The sequence below is a fragment of the Scyliorhinus torazame genome, chromosome 25 (genome assembly GCF_047496885.1).
Source record: "Scyliorhinus torazame isolate Kashiwa2021f chromosome 25, sScyTor2.1, whole genome shotgun sequence".
In the NCBI taxonomy this organism is placed as follows: Eukaryota; Metazoa; Chordata; class Chondrichthyes; order Carcharhiniformes; family Scyliorhinidae; genus Scyliorhinus; species Scyliorhinus torazame.
The window spans coordinates 15,545,827-15,565,396 of record NC_092731.1 but is presented as its reverse complement, the minus strand read 5'-3'; the positions used below and the strand labels follow the sequence as shown (position 1 = coordinate 15,565,396).

General features: G+C 58.3%; 1 protein-coding gene across 1 annotated transcript in view; it reads left to right on the top strand.

Moving 5' to 3' along the window:
* The first annotated feature begins 3,364 nt into the window (after positions 1 to 3,364).
* Positions 3,365 to 19,570, top strand: part of LOC140402237 (HHIP-like protein 1) — a 175,069-nt gene continuing 158,863 nt past the window's right edge. Inside the window, exon 1 of the mRNA XM_072489864.1 lies at positions 3,365 to 4,348. Coding sequence (XP_072345965.1) covers positions 4,037 to 4,348 — 312 coding nt within the window. The 5' untranslated portion in view covers positions 3,365 to 4,036. The remainder of the gene's footprint in view (positions 4,349 to 19,570) is intronic.

Here is a 19,570-nt window from a genome sequence, read left to right as displayed (position 1 = left end):
CTGCTGGGACGGCACCGGTTCTTATACCCCGCCTGTCAGGGCGGAGCTACGTAACAACAGCCAATGGTAACCTCCTGGGTTTAACCAATGGTCATCAGCCTCTTAGGTACCGCAATACCTGGTACTACCACAGAAGGGCAAAGGATCAGAGGGACCTTGAGGTGCAAGTTCACAGATCTCTGAAGGCAGAAGGACAGGTAGATAAGGTGGTTAAGAAGGTGTATTGGATTCTTGCCTTTATTAGCCGAGGCATGGAGTATAAGAGCAGGGAGGTTATACAACTCTGGTTAGACCACAGCTAGAGGGTCTGGAGAGGCTGCAGAGGAGATTCACCAGGATGTTGCCCGGGGCAGGAGCGTTTCAGCTATGGAGAGAGGCTGGTTAGGCCGGGGTTGTTTTTCCTTGGAGCAGAGAGGCATGAGGGGGGGACCTGATTGAGGTGGACAAAATTATGAGGGACACAGACAGGGTAGAGAGGAAGAACCCTTTCCCCTTAGCGGAGGGATCAATGACCAGGGGTCGTAGATTTACGGTAAGGGGCAGGAGGTTTCGAGGGGATGTGAGGAAAAACCTTTTCCCCCAGAGGGTGCTGGGAATCTGGAACTCGCTGCCTGAAAGGGCGGTGGAGGCGGGAACCCTCACAACATTTAAGAAGCATTTCGATCAGCACTCGGAACACCCCAGCGCACACGGCTACGGGGCAAGTGCTGGGAAATGGGATTGGAATAGAAACATACATAGAAAATAGAAACAGAAGGAGGCCATTCGGCCCTTCGAGCCTGCTACACCATTCATTATGATCATCAAGTTCAATACCCTGATCCCGCCTTCCCCCCCCTATCCCTTGATCCCTTTAGCTCCAATAGCTAGATCGAATTCCTTCTCGAAATTACACAGCGTTTTGGCCTCAACTACTCTCTGTCGTAGTGAATTCCACAGATTCACCGCTCCCTGGGTGAAGAAATTTCTCCTCACCTCAGTCCTAAAAGGTTTACCCCTCATCCTCAAACTATGACCCCTCGTTCTGGACTCCCCCCACCATCGGGAACATTCTTTCCGAATCTACCCTATTTAATCCTGTGAGAATTTTGTAAGTTTCTATGAGATCCCCTCTCAACTCTTCTAAACTCCAATGTATATAATCCTAACCGACTTCGTCTCTCCTCATACGACAGTCCCGCCATCCCAGGAATCAGTCTGGTAAACCTTCGCTGTACTCCCACGATAGCAAGAACATCCTTCCTCAGATAAGGACACCAGAACTGCCCACAATACTCCCGGTGTGGCCTCACCAATGCCCGATACAATTGCAATAAAACATCTCTGCTCCTCTACTCAAATAGAGATAGGTGCTCGATGGCTGGCACAGACAGGATGGGCCAACGGGCCTCTTTTTGTGCTGTAAAGAACATTGACTCTCTCCCCCCCCACCTCCACTCTCTCTCTCTCTCTCCCTCTCCTTCTCTCCCACCATCCTTCCCCCACATCACCACCACCACCGACGATGAGTGAGATCCCGTCAGACCTGAAAACAAATATACCCCAGAAACTTGTTCAGAGCAGCCGGTTGAAGCCGGATACACTTGGCTGATGTGCGTCGAGAGTTACTGCCAGTGTTTGGACAGAGGATCTGTTCATGTCGTGCCAGAGGCTGCAACAACTCACTTCTGATCTCCAGATAGCTGACAATCAGAAGCAAAGCCCTGACAAAGGCCGTCTGTAACTCCGGTGTCCGTGGGCCGCAGCCTGTGGATTCTAATGTGGTTAACGCGCCGGCCAATTGCACAGCAAGATCCCAAATACAGCGCTGCGATAATGACTGGGTTACCTGTGTGTGTGTGTGTGTGTGTGTGTGTGTGCAGGTGCGATGTTGAATGTGGGATAAATATTGGCCAGGACATCAAGAGGACCCCCCCCCCCCCCCCCCCCCCCCCCCACCCACACACACACACACACACACACCCACCCTCCCGGACCTTTAGTCTTCGTGTGGGAGGTCGGAAGGTCAAGCCTACGTTTTGTTTCCGAAGCCACGAGCTCTTTTCGAAACCACCTCAGGGTGGGAGGGGGTGGTTTTGGGGGGGTGGGGGGGGGGGGGGGGGGGATCAGATAACACTGCGATACGCGAGCTGTCTGCCTCGGAACCCCTGCCTGACAAGCAGACGACTTCCCCAGCCCGGCTCCTTCTGCTGATTCCCTGGCGAACCGTTAACCCTCTCCTTGCCAAGAGGACGGCCCAGCTGGCAAACCGCGCCGCTCTCTCTCTGGACACCCCGAAGAGGTGGAAGTGGCCTGGGTCACAGCGAAGGCCCCCGCGGATCAACAAACTGGGGTATGAGGAGGGGGGGGGGGGAGGGGGGGGGGGTTGCTGCTGCCGTGTTGCCTTTTTCGTTCCCTAGCGTTGGCGATAATCACACATTTTAAAACTTTGGAAAGATCAGAGGGGCGGGATTGTTGGTATCGTGACTGGTCCAGGCTTGGAGGGCCGAAGGGCCTGTTCCGGTGCTGTATTGTTCTTTGATTCACCGCTCGACGCCCCCCCCAGCCTGCCGGCAGCGGGAGTCTCCGTCCCGGCAGCCGGCCAATGGGGGTGTCCCGTTGTGGCGTCGGGAAGTCCGCGGGCGCGAGTGCACCGTCGGCGAAACGGAGGATCGCGCCCGTGGAGAATCCCGCTGCAAAAACTCTTTGGAATTTTCCACCCCCACCCCCCCGCCTTCTGCACTGTAGGGATTCTGTGATTCACAGCACGGTTCGATTCCCGTACCAGCCTCCCCGAACAGGCGCCGGAATGTGGCGACTAGGGGCTTTTCCCAGTAACTGCATTTGAAGCCTACTTGTGACAATAAACGATTTTCAATTCATTTCATTCTAGCCCAGATTTTCCTTTCAAAGGGACTGTCGGAGGGGACAGGATTCAGGACAATCCAGTATCTTTGAGTTAAGCAGCAAAACTGAGGACTTAATGCTTCATAATTGTCAGCCAAGCACAGTAGCACGGTCAGTCTCTGCTGCCTGTACAATTACATTAAAAAGTCATTAAATACAATTAAATTCATCATTTCGCCGATTTATTTTCTTGGTCTCTGGCCTCTGAGAGTTCCCTGTTTGTGTTTTGCCTTTCTCCTTCCTCCTCTCTCGCTCTCCCTGGTCTTGTTTGATTTTGCCCGCCCCCCTCTCTGTCGCTTTGTCCTCCCGCCCTCTCACATCCTGAGCCCCTCTCACAGCAGGAGGGCTGTCCCAGACTCACTGACTTGGCAATTTGGAACTCACTAAACTCAAGACACGTGTCGATGAAAAATGCAACAGCCCTCCCTCTCTCTCTCTCTCCCTCCCTCTCTCTCCCTCTCTCTCTCTCCCTCCCTCTCTCTCGCACAAGATCATTTTACACAGCCCGGCAGGCAGCGAGGAGGGAGAGAAAGAGAGAGGACAGAGGGAAGAGACAGAAGAAGAGGGAGAAAATGAGAAAAGAAAGAGAGCGAGACAGGCAGGGGGAGAGATGAGTGAGGAAAGAGAGAGACTAAGATAAAGAGAGTGCGAGAGAAACAGAGAGGTGAGGGACACAGAGAAGGGGAGAGAAATAGATACAGAGAGAGAAAGAGACAGACACAAGGAAAGGGAGAGACAGAGACACAGAGACAGCGAGACACAGAAAGAGAGAGAGAGACACAGAGAACAATATACAAGAGACTCAGAAAGAGAGAGAAAGAGACAGGGAGACAGAGGAAGAGGCACAGAGAAAGAAAGGGAGCGAGACACAGAAAGAAAGGTGAGTGAGAGACACAGAGCAAGAGAGAGAAAGAGGCTGAGAGACACAGAGAGAAGTGAGAGACACAAAGGGGAGAGAGAGAGAGAAGAAATACACAAAAGGGAGTTAAGAAACAGGATCATAACTAAAGAGGACGAACAAGGAAAGAGAAAAACAGAAGGGTGGAAAATAAAGGGAGGACAAGAAAAACTCACAGAACGTGACATTCAGGCCAAGGAGGAAGAACGTTAGGGCAGAGAGAGGTAAAAGAGCGATCACTCTGAACAGTCAATGAGTCTCTCAGCGTTCCTGTTAATAATGACGTTCCGCGGCAGGGTGGCTCGTTCCTTCAAGGGAAGCCTGATCCTTCTGGGGATTTCTGTTCAAATGTCGGGAGTTGCTCTGCACCCTCAGTGCCTGGACTTCAAGCCCCCATTCAAACCCTCTGAGCCCCTGTATTTCTGTACAATGTACTCCACGTTCGGCTGCTGTGACACCCGGATGGATTCGAACATCGCTCGGAGATACCAGCACATCCTCGGCTATTTCCATCATTCGGGGGTCTCCGTCTGTGCAAAGTACATCCACGAACTCCTGTGTCAGGTGAGGGGGGCTCCAAACAACATGGTTATTTGTGCTGGACAGTTTGGGATTGGACTCTCTGACGGAGGGGGCGGTGCAATTGGGATTTGCAGCAATTTGATTGCGAATCTTGAAATTCAAAGTTTGTCCTCTTTAGTAAGGATCCTGTTTCTTTTCTCCCTTTTGTGTATTTCTTCTTCTCTCTCTCTCTCCCCTTTGTGTCTCTCACTTCTCTCTGTGTCTCTCACTCACCTTTCTTTCTGTGTCTCGCTCCCTTTCTTTCTCTGTGCCTCTTTCTCTGTCTCCCTGTCTCTCTGTCTCTTTCTCTCTCTTTCTGAGTCTCTTATATATTGTTCTCCGTCTCTCTCTCTCTTTCTGTGTCTCGCAAATTTTTTTTTTCTTAAATATTTTTATTCTCCTTTTTCACATTTTCTCCCGAATTTACACCCACCAACAATAAACAATAATCAGCAACAGATATGCAGATCCCCTTAACAATAACAACAATCCCATCCTCCCACCAAACCCCAAACATTAGCCCGCACGTTTGCATAAACAAATGACAAAAAGGAATGACCCATAGTCATAGTGTTGGGCCCGCAGTTGTTCCCAATTTACATAGACGATTTGGAGTTGGGGACCAAGTGCAATGTATCAAAGTTTGCAGATGACACTAAGATGAGCGGTAAAGCAAAAAGGGCAGAGGATACCGGAAGTCTGCAGAAGGATTTGGATAGGTTAGGTGAATGGGCTAGGGTCTGGCAGGTGGAATTCAATGTTGCCAAGTGTGAGGCTATCCATTTTGGGAGGAATAACAGCAGAATGGATTATTATTTAAACGGTAAGATGTTAAAACATGCTGCTGTGCAGCGGGACCTGGGTGTGCTGGTGCACGAGTCGCAAAAAGTTGGTGTGCAGGTGCAACAGGTGATTAAGAAGGCTAATCGAGTTTTGTCTTTCATTGCTAAAGGGATGGAGTTCAAGACTAGTGAGGTTATGCTGCAATTGTATAAGGTGTTAGTGAGGCCACACCTGGAGTATTGTGTTCAGTTTTGGTCTCCTTACCTGAGAAAGGACATATTGGCACTGGAGGGTGTGCAGAGGAGATTCACTAGGTTGATCCCAGAGTTGAGGGGATTAGATTATGACGAGAGGTTGAGTAGACTGGGACTGTACTCATTGGAGTTTAGAAGGATGCGGGGGGATCTTATTGAGACATATAAAATTATGAAGGGAATAGACAGGATAGATGCGGGCAGGTTGTTTCCACTGGCGGGTGAAAGCAGAACTAGGGGGCATAGCCTCAAAATAAGGGGAAGTAGATTTAGGGCCGAGTTTAGGAGGAACTTCTTCACCCAAAGGGTTGTGAATCTATGGAATTCCTTGCCCAGTGAAGCAGTTGAGGTTCCTTCTTTAAACGTTTTTAAGAAAAAGATAGATGCCTTTCTAAAGAATAGAGGGATTCGGGGATATGGTGTACGGGCCGGAGAGTGGAGCTGAGTCCACAAAGATCAGCCATGATCTCATTAAATGGCGGAGCAGGCTCGAGGGGCCAGATGGCCTACTCCTGTTCCTAATTCTTATGTTCTTATGTCACCCTTAATACACACAGCCCCCTCCCCCCAACCCTCCGACCCATCCCAACCCTCACACCCATCAAGTTTGCGAATTCTGATTGGGTTTTGCAATTGTTGACTGCATTCTGAATTGGAATTCCAATCCGGGCCGGTGATTGAAGCTTTCCGATTGGAATTGGGATTTGGGCTTGAGAATGGGACTTTCAGGGTAGCACGGTGGCGCAGTGGTTAGCGCTGCTGCCTCACGGCGCTGAGGACCCGGGTTCGAATCCCGGCCCTGGGTCACTGTCCGTGTGGAGTTTGCACATTCTCCCCGTGTCTGCGTGGGTTTCGCCCCCACAACCCAAAGATGTGCAGGGTAGGTGGATTGGCCGCGCTAAATTGCCCCTTAATTGGAAACAAAAGAATTGGGTACTCTAAATTTTAAAAAAAAGAGGATGGGACTTTTGTGGATTCGGGCTGGGGAATTCTAATTCACAATGCGATTGCAGATTTTGGGTTTGAGGATTTCAGATTGGGAATTGGAATTTGAGATCCTGCAGGGAGATTGAGATTGTGAATTTCGGACTAGTGGGGGTGGGGTGGGGGATTTTGGTTGGGGAATGGGAGTTTATTCCGGATCAGCCCATTGAGCTGTTACTGGGCTGGCCTCGAATGTTCCCTGGTCAACTGTGTCAAAGTGAGAAACCTCTTCATTCACAGGCGGTGACCCTGCGGAGTTCTTGACCACAGAAGGCTGTGGAGGCCAATGTCGCTGAACATATTCAGGAAGGAAATGGATTTCTAGATTCTAAAGGCGTTAATAGGCATGGCGAGAGTGTGGGGGGTATGGCGTCGAGACAGAGGATCAACCATGATCATATCGAACAGTTCAAGGGTCACCGCTCTGTGGAATCCCCTCCCCGAGACAGCTGCGGGGGCTGAATATATCTGCAGCGGAATTAGGCTGTTGACCAACCGGGTGGGGCAGTAAAGTGGAGCTCAGGCCACACAACCAGTTGGGCCGTGATCCCATTGAATAGTGGAGCAGGGTGGATGGGCCGAATGGCCAGCTCCTGCTGCTAATTCTCGCCCTCTGGTGACATTTCTACCTGTCCCCCAACTCCTGGAGGCACCGAGTACTCCTGGCGATGGATGGGCGGGTGATCCCTCCCCCGGTGGTGCCCCGTCCAGTTGCTCATTTTGGTTGTCAGTTAATCAAAGATATGAAGGGATGTGGGAATGAAAACAGAGATAAAGGTCCGGAGGATGGTCAGCCAGGGTCTCATTGAACACTGGAGCAGGCTCGAGGGGCTGAATGGCCCTCTCCTGTTCCTCCCTTCACCCGCCCCGATGCCCCTCCTTCCACCTCGTCAGCCCCCGGCCGGGGTTCCTTTGGCATCTGAGTGATACTCCAGATCTTTCTGCTTCGTTGTAACAGAGGGATTCCTACATGATACTGACTCGGCGTGTCTGACTGGGCGTGTCTGACTGGGCGTGTCTGACTGGGCGTGTCTGACTGGGCGTGTCTGACTGGGCGTGTCTGTCTCGGCGTGTCTGACTGGGCGTGTCTGACTGGGCGTGTCTGACTCGGCGTGTCTGACTGGGCGTGTCTGACTGGGCGTGTCTGACTCGGCGTGTCTGACTGGGCGTGTCTGACTGGGCGTGTCTGACTGGGCGTGTCTGTCTCGGCGTGTCTGACTGGGCGTGTCTGACTGGGCGTGTCTGACTGGGCGTGTCTGACTGGGCGTGTCTGTCTCGGCGTGTCTGACTGGGCGTGTCTGACTGGGTGTGTCTGACTGGGTGTGTCTGACTGGGCGTGTCTGACTCGGCGTGTCTGACTGGGTGTGTCTGACTGGGCGTGTCTGACTCGGCGTGTCTGACTGGGCGTGTCTGACTGGGTGTGTCTGAGTGGGCGTGTCTGACTGGGCGTGTCTGACTGGGTGTGTCTGACTCGGCGTGTCTGACTGGGCGTGTCTGACTGGGTGTGTCTGACTGGGCGTGTCTGACTGGGCGTGTCTGACTGGGTGTGTCTGACTCGGCGTGTCTGACTGGGCGTGTCTGACTGGGTGTGTCTGACTGGGCGTGTCTGACTCGGCGTGTCTGACTCGGCGTGTCTGACTCGGTGTGTCTGACTCGGCGTGTCTGACTGGGCGTGTCTGACTGGGTGTGTCTGACTGGGCGTGTCTGACTGGGCGTGTCTGACTCGGTGTGTCTGACTGGGCGTGTCTGTCTGGGTGTGTCTGACTGGGCGTGTCTGACTCGGCGTGTCTGACTCGGTGTGTCTGACTGGGCGTGTCTGACTCGGCGTGTCTGACTCGGTGTGTCTGACTCGGCGTGTCTGACTGGGCGTGTCTGACTGGGTGTGTCTGACTGGGCGTGTCTGACTGGGCGTGTCTGACTCGGCGTGTCTGACTGGGCGTGTCTGACTCGGCGTGTCTGACTCGGTGTGTCTGACTCGGCGTGTCTGACTGGGCGTGTCTGACTGGGTGTGTCTGACTGGGCGTGTCTGACTGGGCGTGTCTGACTGGGTGTGTCTGACTCGGCGTGTCTGACTGGGCGTGTCTGACTGGGCGTGTCTGACTGGGCGTGTCTGACTGGGCGTGTCTGACTGGGCGTGTCTGACTCGGCGTGTCTGACTGGGCGTGTCTGACTGGGTGTGTCTGACTGGGTGTGTCTGACTGGGTGTGTCTGACTGGGCGTGTCTGACTGGGCGTGTCTGACTGGGCGTGTCTGACTGGGTGTGTCTGACTGGGCGTGTCTGACTGGGCGTGTCTGACTGGGTGTGTCTGACTCGGCGTGTCTGACTGGGCGTGTCTGACTCGGCGTGTCTGACTCAGCGTGTCTGACTGGGCGTGTCTGACTCGGCGTGTCTGACTCGGCGTGTCTGACTGGGCGTGTCTGACTCGGCGTGTCTGACTGGGCGTGTCTGACTGGGCGTGTCTGACTCAGCGTGTCTGACTGGGCGTGTCTGACTGGGCGTGTCTGACTGGGCGTGTCTGACTGGGCGTGTCTGACTGGGTGTGTCTGACTCGGCGTGTCTGACTCAGCGTGTCTGACTGGGCGTGTCTGACTGGGCGTGTCTGACTCGGCGTGTCTGACTGGGCGTGTCTGACTCAGCGTGTCTGACTGGGCGTGTCTGACTGGGCGTGTCTGACTGGGTGTGTCTGACTGGGCGTGTCTGACTGGGCGTGTCTGACTCGGCGTGTCTGACTGGGCGTGTCTGACTGGGCGTGTCTGACTGGGCGTGTCTGACTGGGCGTGTCTGACTGGGCGTGTCTGACTGGGCGTGTCTGACTGGGTGTGTCTGACTGGGCGTGTCTGACTGGGCGTGTCTGACTGGGCGTGTCTGACTGGGCGTGTCTGACTCGGCGTGTCTGACTGGGCGTGTCTGACTGGGCGTGTCTGACTCGGCGTGTCTGACTGGGCGTGTCTGACTCGGCGTGTCTGACTCGGCGTGTCTGACTGGGCGTGTCTGACTGGGTGTGTCTGACTGGGTGTGTCTGACTGGGTGTGTCTGACTCGGCGTGTCTGACTCGGCGTGTCTGACTGGGCGTGTCTGACTGGGCGTGTCTGACTGGGCGTGTCTGACTGGGCGTGTCTGACTGGGCGTGTCTGACTGCGCGTGTCTGACTCGGCGTGTCTGACTGGGCGTGTCTGACTGGGTGTGTCTGACTGGGTGTGTCTGACTGGGTGTGTCTGACTCGGCGTGTCTGACTCGGCGTGTCTGACTGGGCGTGTCTGACTCGGCGTGTCTGACTGGGCGTGTCTGACTGGGCGTGTCTGACTGGGCGTGTCTGACTCGGCGTGTCTGACCCGGCGTGTCTGACTGGGTGTGTCTGACTCGGCGTGTCTGACTGGGCGTGTCTGACTGGGCGTGTCTGACTGGGCGTGTCTGACTGGGCGTGTCTGACTGGGCGTGTCTGACTGGGCGTGTCTGACTGGGCGTGTCTGACTGCGCGTGTCTGACTCGGCGTGTCTGACTGGGCGTGTCTGACTGGGCGTGTCTGACTGGGCGTGTCTGACTGGGCGTGTCTGACTGGGTGTGTCTGACTCGGCGTGTCTGACTCGGCGTGTCTGACTGGGCGTGTCTGACTGGGCGTGTCTGACTGGGCGTGTCTGACTGGGCGTGTCTGACTGGGCGTGTCTGACTGCGCGTGTCTGACTCGGCGTGTCTGACTGGGTGTGTCTGACTGGGTGTGTCTGACTGGGTGTGTCTGACTGGGTGTGTCTGACTCGGCGTGTCTGACTGGGCGTGTCTGACTGGGTGTGTCTGACTCGGCGTGTCTGACTGGGCGTGTCTGACTGGGCGTGTCTGTCTCGGCGTGTCTGACTCGGCGTGTCTGACTCGGCGTGTCTGACTGGGTGTGTCTGACTGGGCGTGTCTGACTGGGTGTGTCTGACTGGGCGTGTCTGACTGGGCGTGTCTGACTGGGCGTGTCTGACTGGGTGTGTCTGACTGGGTGTGTCTGACTGGGCGTGTCTGACTGGGCGTGTCTGTCTCGGCGTGTCTGACTGGGTGTGTCTGACTGGGTGTGTCTGACTGGGCGTGTCTGACTGGGCGTGTCTGACTGGGCGTGTCTGACTGGGTGTGTCTGACTGGGTGTGTCTGACTGGGCGTGTCTGACTGGGTGTGTCTGACTGGGCGTGTCTGACTGGGCGTGTCTGACTGGGCATGTCTGACTGGGTGTGTCTGACTGGGTGTGTCTGACTGGGCGTGTCTGACTGGGCGTGTCTGACTGGGTGTGTCTGACTGGGCGTGTCTGACTGGGCGTGTCTGACTCGGCGTGTCTGACTGGGCGTGTCTGACTGGGCGTGTCTGACTGGGCGTGTCTGACTCGGCGTGTCTGACTGGGCGTGTCTGACTGGGCGTGTCTGACTCGGCGTGTCTGACTGGGCGTGTCTGACTGGGCGTGTCTGACTGGGCGTGTCTGACTGGGCGTGTCTGACTGCGCGTGTCTGACTCGGCGTGTCTGACTGGGCGTGTCTGACTGGGCGTGTCTGACTGGGCGTGTCTGACTGGGCGTGTCTGACTAGGCGTGTCTGACTGGGCGTGTCTGACTGGGCGTGTCTGACTGGGTGTGTCTGACTGGGCGTGTCTGACTGGGTGTGTCTGACTGGGCGTGTCTGACTGGGTGTGTCTGACTCGGCGTGTCTGACTGGGTGTGTCTGACTGGGCGTGTCTGACTGGGCGTGTCTGACTGGGCGTGTCTGACTGGGCGTGTCTGACTGGGTGTGTCTGACTCGGCGTGTCTGACTGGGTGTGTCTGACTGGGCGTGTCTGACTGGGCGTGTCTGACTGGGCGTGTCTGACTGGGCGTGTCTGACTGGGCGTGTCTGACTCGGCGTGTCTGACTCGGCGTGTCTGACTGGGCGTGTCTGACTGGGCGTGTCTGTCTCGGTGTGTCTGACTGGGTGTGTCTGACTCGGCGTGTCTGACTGGGCGTGTCTGACTGGGTGTGTCTGACTCGGCGTGTCTGACTGGGCGTGTCTGACTGGGCGTGTCTGACTGGGCGTGTCTGACTGGGCGTGTCTGACTGGGCGTGTCTGACTGGGCGTGTCTGACTGGGCGTGTCTGACTGGGCGTGTCTGACTCGGCGTGTCTGACTCAGCGTGTCTGACTGGGCGTGTCTGGCTCGGCGTGTCTGACTCGGCGTGTCTGACTGGGCGTGTCTGACTGGGTGTGTCTGACTCAGCGTGTCTGACTGGGCGTGTCTGACTCGGCGTGTCTGACTCGGCGTGTCTGTCTGGGCGTGTCTGACTCGGCGTGTCTGACTGGGCGTGTCTGACTGGGCGTGTCTGACTGGGCGTGTCTGACTCGGCGTGTCTGACTGGGCGTGTCTGACTGGGCGTGTCTGACTCGGCGTGTCTGACTCAGCGTGTCTGACTGGGCGTGTCTGGCTCGGCGTGTCTGACTCGGCGTGTCTGACTGGGCGTGTCTGACTGGGCGTGTCTGACTGGGCGTGTCTGACTGGGCGTGTCTGACTGGGCGTGTCTGACTGGGCGTGTCTGACTCGGCGTGTCTGACTCAGCGTGTCTGACTGGGCGTGTCTGGCTCGGCGTGTCTGACTCGGCGTGTCTGACTGGGCGTGTCTGACTGGGCGTGTCTGACTGGGCGTGTCTGACTCGGCGTGTCTGACTCGGCGTGTCTGACTCAGCGTGTCTGACTGGGTGTGTCTGACTCAGCGTGTCTGACTGGGCGTGTCTGACTCGGCGTGTCTGACTGGGCGTGTCTGACTGGGCGTGTCTGACTCGGCGTGTCTGACTCAGCGTGTCTGACTGGGCGTGTCTGACTCGGCGTGTCTGACTCGGCGTGTCTGACTGGGCGTGTCTGTCTGGGCGTGTCTGACTGGGTGTGTCTGACTCGGCGTGTCTGACTGGGCGTGTCTGACTGGGCGTGTCTGACTGGGTGTGTCTGACTGGGCGTGTCTGACTGGGTGTGTCTGACTGGGCGTGTCTGACTGGGTGTGTCTGACTCGGCGTGTCTGACTGGGCGTGTCTGACTGGGCGTGTCTGACTGGGTGTGTCTGACTGGGCGTGTCTGACTGGGTGTGTCTGACTGGGCGTGTCTGACTGGGCGTGTCTGACTGGGCGTGTCTGACTGGGCGTGTCTGACTGGGTGTGTCTGACTCGGCGTGTCTGACTCGGCGTGTCTGACTCGGTGTGTCTGACTGGGCGTGTCTGACTCGGCGTGTCTGACTGGGTGTGTCTGACTGGGCGTGTCTGACTGGGCGTGTCTGACTGGGCGTGTCTGACTGGGCGTGTCTGACTGGGCGTGTCTGACTGGGCGTGTCTGACTGGGCGTGTCTGACTCGGTGTGTCTGACTCGGTGTGTCTGACTGGGCGTGTCTGACTGGGCGTGTCTGACTGGGCGTGTCTGACTGGGCGTGTCTGACTGGGTGTGTCTGACTGGGCGTGTCTGACTCGGCGTGTCTGACTCGGTGTGTCTGACTGGGCGTGTCTGACTCGGCGTGTCTGACTGGGTGTGTCTGACTGGGCGTGTCTGACTGGGTGTGTCTGACTCGGCGTGTCTGACTGGGCGTGTCTGACTCGGCGTGTCTGACTGGGCGTGTCTGACTGGGCGTGTCTGACTGGGTGTGTCTGACTCGGCGTGTCTGACTGGGCGTGTCTGACTCGGCGTGTCTGACTGGGTGTGTCTGACTCGGCGTGTCTGACTGGGCGTGTCTGACTGGGCGTGTCTGACTCGGCGTGTCTGACTGGGCGTGTCTGACTCGGTGTGTCTGACTGGGCGTGTCTGTCTCGGTGTGTCTGACTGGGCGTGTCTGACTGGGCGTGTCTGACTCGGCGTGTCTGACTGGGTGTGTCTGACTGGGCGTGTCTGACTGGACGTGTCTGACTGGGCGTGTCTGACTGGGCGTGTCTGACTGGGCGTGTCTGACTGGGCGTGTCTGACTGGGCGTGTCTGACTGGGCGTGTCTGACTGGGCGTGTCTGACTGGGCGTGTCTGTCTCGGTGTGTCTGACTGGGTGTGTCTGACTCGGCGTGTCTGACTGGGCGTGTCTGACTGGGCGTGTCTGACTCGGCGTGTCTGACTGGGCGTGTCTGACTCGGTGTGTCTGACTGGGCGTGTCTGTCTCGGTGTGTCTGACTGGGTGTGTCTGACTCGGCGTGTCTGACTGGGCGTGTCTGACTGGGCGTGTCTGACTGGGCGTGTCTGTCTCGGTGTGTCTGACTGGGTGTGTCTGACTCGGCGTGTCTGACTCAGCGTGTCTGACTCGGCGTGTCTGACTGGGTGTGTCTGACTCGGCGTGTCTGACTCGGCGTGTCTGACTGGGCGTGTCTGACTGGGCGTGTCTGACTCGGCGTGTCTGTCTCGGCGTGTCTGACTGGGCGTGTCTGTCTCGGCGTGTCTGACTCGGTGTGTCTGACTCGGCGTGTCTGACTGGGCGTGTCTGTCTCGGCGTGTCTGACTCGGCGTGTCTGACTGGGCGTGTCTGACTGGGCGTGTCTGACTGGGCGTGTCTGACTGGGCGTGTCTGACTGGGCGTGTCTGACTGGGCGTGTCTGTCTCGGCGTGTCTGACTGGGCGTGTCTGACTGGGCGTGTCTGACTGGGCGTGTCTGACTGGGCGTGTCTGACTGGGCGTGTCTGACTGGGTGTGTCTGACTGGGCGTGTCTGACTGGGCGTGTCTGACTGGGCGTGTCTGACTGGGCGTGTCTGACTGGGCGTGTCTGTCTCGGCGTGTCTGACTGGGCGTGTCTGACTGGGCGTGTCTGACTGGGCGTGTCTGTCTCGGCGTGTCTGACTGGGCGTGTCTGACTGGGCGTGTCTGTCTCGGCGTGTCTGACTGGGCGTGTCTGACCCGGCGTGTCTGACTGGGCGTGTCTGACTGGGCGTGTCTGACTGGGCGTGTCTGTCTCGGCGTGTCTGACTGGGCGTGTCTGACTCGGCGTGTCTGACTGGGCGTGTCTGACTGGGCGTGTCTGACTGGGCGTGTCTGACTCAGCGTGTCTGACTGGGCGTGTCTGACTGGGCGTGTCTGTCTCGGCGTGTCTGACTGGGCGTGTCTGTCTCGGCGTGTCTGACTGGGCGTGTCTGACTCAGCGTGTCTGACTGGGCGTGTCTGACTGGGCGTGTCTGACTGGGCGTGTCTGACTCGGCGTGTCTGACTGGGCGTGCCTGACTGGGCGTGTCTGACTGGGTGTGTCTGACTGGGCGTGTCTGACTCAGCGTGTCTGACAGGGCGTGTCTGACTGGGCGTGTCTGTCTCGGCGTGTCTGACTGGGCGTGTCTGACTGGGCGTGTCTGACTGGGCGTGTCTGACTGGGCGTGTCTGACTGGGCGTGTCTGACTGGGCGTGTCTGACTGGGCGTGTCTGACTGGGCGTGTCTGACTCAGCGTGTCTGACTGGGCGTGTCTGACTGGGCGTGTCTGTCTCGGCGTGTCTGACTGGGCGTGTCTGACTCAGCGTGTCTGACTGGGCGTGTCTGACTGGGCGTGTCTGTCTCGGCGTGTCTGACTGGGCGTGTCTGACTGGGCGTGTCTGACTGGGCGTGTCTGTCTCGGCGTGTCTGACTGGGCGTGTCTGTCTCGGCGTGTCTGACTGGGCGTGTCTGACTCAGCGTGTCTGACTGGGCGTGTCTGACTGGGCGTGTCTGACTGGGCGTGTCTGACTGGGCGTGTCTGACTGGGTGTGTCTGACTGGGCGTGTCTGACTCAGCGTGTCTGACTGGGCGTGTCTGACTGGGCGTGTCTGACTGGGCGTGTCTGACTGGGCGTGTCTGACTCGGCGTGTCTGACTGGGCGTGTCTGACTCGGCGTGTCTGACTGGGCGTGTCTGACTCGGTGTGTCTGACTGGGTGTGTCTGACTGGGCGTGTCTGACTGGGTGTGTCTGACTGGGCGTGTCTGACTGGGCGTGTCTGACTGGGTGTGTCTGACTGGGCGTGTCTGACTCAGCGTGTCTGACTGGGCGTGTCTGACTGGGCGTGTCTGACTCGGCGTGTCTGACTGGGCGTGTCTGACTGGGCGTGTCTGACTGGGTGTGTCTGACTGGGCGTGTCTGACTCAGCGTGTCTGACTGGGTGTGTCTGACTGGGCGTGTCTGACTGGGTGTGTCTGACTGGGCGTGTCTGACTCAGCGTGTCTGACTGGGTGTGTCTGACTGGGCGTGTCTGACTGGGCGTGTCTGACTGGGCGTGTCTGACTGGGCGTGTCTGACTCAGCGTGTCTGACTGGGTGTGTCTGACTGGGCGTGTCTGACTGGGCGTGTCTGACTGGGCGTGTCTGACTGGGCGTGTCTGACTGGGCGTGTCTGACTGGGTGTGTCTGACTCAGCGTGTCTGACTGGGCGTGTCTGACTGTGCGTGTCTGACTGGGCGTGTCTGACTGGGTGTGTCTGACTCGGCGTGTCTGACTGGGCGTGTCTGACTGGGCGTGTCTGACTGGGTGTGTCTGACTCAGCGTGTCTGACTGGGCGTGTCTGACTGTGCGTGTCTGACTGGGCGTGTCTGACTGGGCGTGTCTGACTGTGCGTGTCTGACTGGGCGTGTCTGACTGGGTGTGTCTGACTCGGCGTGTCTGACTGGGCGTGTCTGACTGGGCGTGTCTGTCTCGGCGTGTCTGACTGGGCGTGTCTGACTCGGCGTGTCTGACTGGGCGTGTCTGACTGGGCGTGTCTGACTCGGCGTGTCTGACTGGGCGTGTCTGTCTCGGCGTGTCTGACTGGGTGTGTCTGACTCGGCGTGTCTGACTGGGCGTGTCTGACTCGGCGTGTCTGACTGGGCGTGTCTGACTGGGCGTGTCTGACTGGGCGTGTCTGACTCGGCGTGTCTGACTGGGCGTGTCTGACTCGGCGTGTCTGACTGGGCGTGTCTGACTGGGCGTGTCTGACTGGGCGTGTCTGACTCGGCGTGTCTGACTGGGCGTGTCTGACTGGGCGTGTCTGACTGGGCGTGTCTGTCTCGGCGTGTCTGACTGGGCGTGTCTGACTGGGCGTGTCTGTCTCGGCGTGTCTGACTGGGCGTGTCTGACTCAGCGTGTCTGACTGGGCGTGTCTGACTGGGCGTGTCTGACTGGGCGTGTCTGACTGGGCGTGTCTGACTGGGTGTGTCTGACTGGGTGTGTCTGACTGGGCGTGTCTGACTCGGCGTGTCTGACTGGGCGTGTCTGACTGGGCGTGTCTGACTGGGCGTGTCTGACTCGGCGTGTCTGACTGGGCGTGTCTGACTGGGCGTGTCTGACTCGGCGTGTCTGACTGGGCGTGTCTGACTGGGCGTGTCTGACTGGGTGTGTCTGACTGGGCGTGTCTGACTGGGCGTGTCTGACTCGGCGTGTCTGACTGGGCGTGTCTGACTGGGCGTGTCTGACTCGGCGTGTCTGACTGGGCGTGTCTGACTCGGCGTGTCTGACTGGGTGTGTCTGACTCAGCGTGTCTGACTGGGCGTGTCTGACTGGGCGTGTCTGACTCGGCGTGTCTGACTCAGCGTGTCTGACTGGGCGTGTCTGACTGGGCGTGTCTGACTGGGCGTGTCTGACTGGGCGTGTCTGACTGGGTGTGTCTGACTCAGCGTGTCTGACTGGGTGTGTCTGACTCAGCGTGTCTGACTGGGCGTGTCTGACTGGGCGTGTCTGACTGGGCGTGTCTGACTGGGCGTGTCTGACTGGGCGTGTCTGACTGGGTGTGTCTGACTGGGCGTGTCTGACTGGGTGTGTCTGACTGGGTGTGTCTGACTCAGCGTGTCTGACTGGGTGTGTCTGACTCAGCGTGTCTGACTGGGCGTGTCTGACTGGGCGTGTCTGACTGGGTGTGTCTGACTCAGCGTGTCTGACTGGGTGTGTCTGACTCAGCGTGTCTGACTGGGCGTGTCTGACTGGGTGTGTCTGACTCAGCGTGTCTGACTGGGCGTGTCTGACTGGGTGTGTCTGACTCAGCGTGTCTGACTGGGTGTGTCTGACTCGGCGTGTCTGACTGGGTGTGTCTGACTGGGCGTGTCTGACTGGGTGTGTCTGACTGGGCGTGTCTGACTGGGCGTGTCTGACTCGGCGTGTCTGACTGGGTGTGTCTGACTCAGCGTGTCTGACTGGGCGTGTCTGACTGGGTGTGTCTGACTGGGCGTGTCTGACTGGGAGTGTCTGACTCGGCGTGTCTGACTGGGTGTGTCTGACTCGGCGTGTCTGACTGGGCGTGTCTGACTCAGCGTGTCTGACTGGGCGTGTCTGACTGGGTGTGTCTGACTGGGCGTGTCTGACTGGGAGTGTCTGACTCGGCGTGTCTGACTGGGTGTGTCTGACTCGGCGTGTCTGACTGGGCGTGTCTGACTGGGTGTGTCTGACTCGGCGTGTCTGACTGGGTGTGTCTGACTGGGCGTGTCTGACTGGGTGTGTCTGACTCAGCGTGTCTGACTGGGCGTGTCTGACTGGGCGTGTCTGACTGGGCGTGTCTGACTGGGCGTGTCTGACTGGGCGTGTCTGACTCGGCGTGTCTGACTGGGTGTGTCTGACTCAGCGTGTCTGACTGGGTGTGTCTGACTCGGCGTGTCTGACTGGGTGTGTCTGACTGGGTGTGTCTGACTCAGCGTGTCTGACTGGGCGTGTCTGACTGGTCGTGTCTGACTCGGCGTGTCTGACTCAGCGTGTCTGACTGGGCGTGTCTGACTGGGCGTGTCTGACTCGGCGTGTCTGACTGGGTGTGTCTGACTCAGCGTGTCTGACTGGGTGTGTCTGACTCAGCGTGTCTGACTGGGCGTGTCTGACTGGGCGTGTCTGACTGGGCGTGTCTGACTGGGCGTGTCTGACTCAGCGTGTCTGACTGGGCGTGTCTGACTGGGCGTGTCTGACTGGGCGTGTCTGACTCGGCGTGTCTGACTCAGCGTGTCTGACTGGGCGTGTCTGACTGGGCGTGTCTGACTGGGCGTGTCTGACTGGGCGTGTCTGACTGGGCGTGTCTGACTGGGCGTGTCTGACTGGGCGTGTCTGACTCGGCGTGTCTGACTGGGCGTGTCTGACTCAGCGTGTCTGACTGGGCGTGTCTGACTGGGCGTGTCTGACTGGGCGTGTCTGACTGGGCGTGTCTGACTGGGCGTGTCTGACTGGGCGTGTCTGACTGGGCGTGTCTGACTCGGCGTGTCTGACTCGGCGTGTCTGACTGGGCGTGTCTGACTGGGCGTGTCTGACTCGGCGTGTCTGACTCGGCGTGTCTGACTGGGCGTGTCTGACTCGGCGTGTCTGACTGGGTGTGTCTGACTGGGCGTGTCTGACTCGGCGTGTCTGACTGGGCGTGTCTGACTGGGTGTGTCTGACTGGGCGTGTCTGACTCGGCGTGTCTGACTGGGCGTGTCTGACTGGGCGTGTCTGTCTCGGCGTGTCTGACTCGGCGTGTCTGACTGGGCGTGTCTGACTCGGCGTGTCTGACTGGGTGTGTCTGACTGGGCGTGTCTGACTCGGCGTGTCTGACTGGGCGTGTCTGACTGGGCGTGTCTGACTGGGCGTGTCTGACTCGGCGTGTCTGACTGGGCGTGTCTGACTGGGCGTGTCTGACTCGGCGTGTCTGACTGGGCGTGTCTGACTGGGCGTGTCTGACTGGGCGTGTCTGACTGGGCGTGTCTGACTGGGCGAGTCTGACTGGGCGTGTCTGACTGGGTGTGTCTGACTGGGCGTGTCTGACTGGGCGTGTCTGACTGGGCGTGTCTGACTGGGCGTGTCTGACTCGGCGTGTCTGACTGGGCGTGTCTGACTGGGCGTGTCTGACTGGGCGTGTCTGACTGGGCGTGTCTGACTGGGCGTGTCTGACTGGGCGTGTCTGACTCGGCGTGTCTGACTGGGCGTGTCTGACTCGGCGTGTCTGACTGGGCGTGTCTGACTCGGCGTGTCTGACTGGGCGTGTCTGACTGGGCGTGTCTGACTGGGCGTGTCTGACTGGGCGTGTCTGACTGGGCGTGTCTGACTGGGCGTGTCTGACTGGGCGTGTCTGACTGGGCGTGTCTGACTGGGCGTGTCTGACTCGGCGTGTCTGACTGGGCGTGTCTGACTCGGCGTGTCTGACTGGGCGTGTCTGACTCGGCGTGTCTGACTCGGCGTGTCTGACTGGGCGTGTCTGACTCGGCGTGTCTGACTGGGCGTGTCTGACTGGGCGTGTCTGACTGGGCGTGTCTGACTGGGCGTGTCTGACTCGGCGTGTCTGACTGGGCGTGTCTGACTGGGCGTGTCTGACTGGGTGTGTCTGACT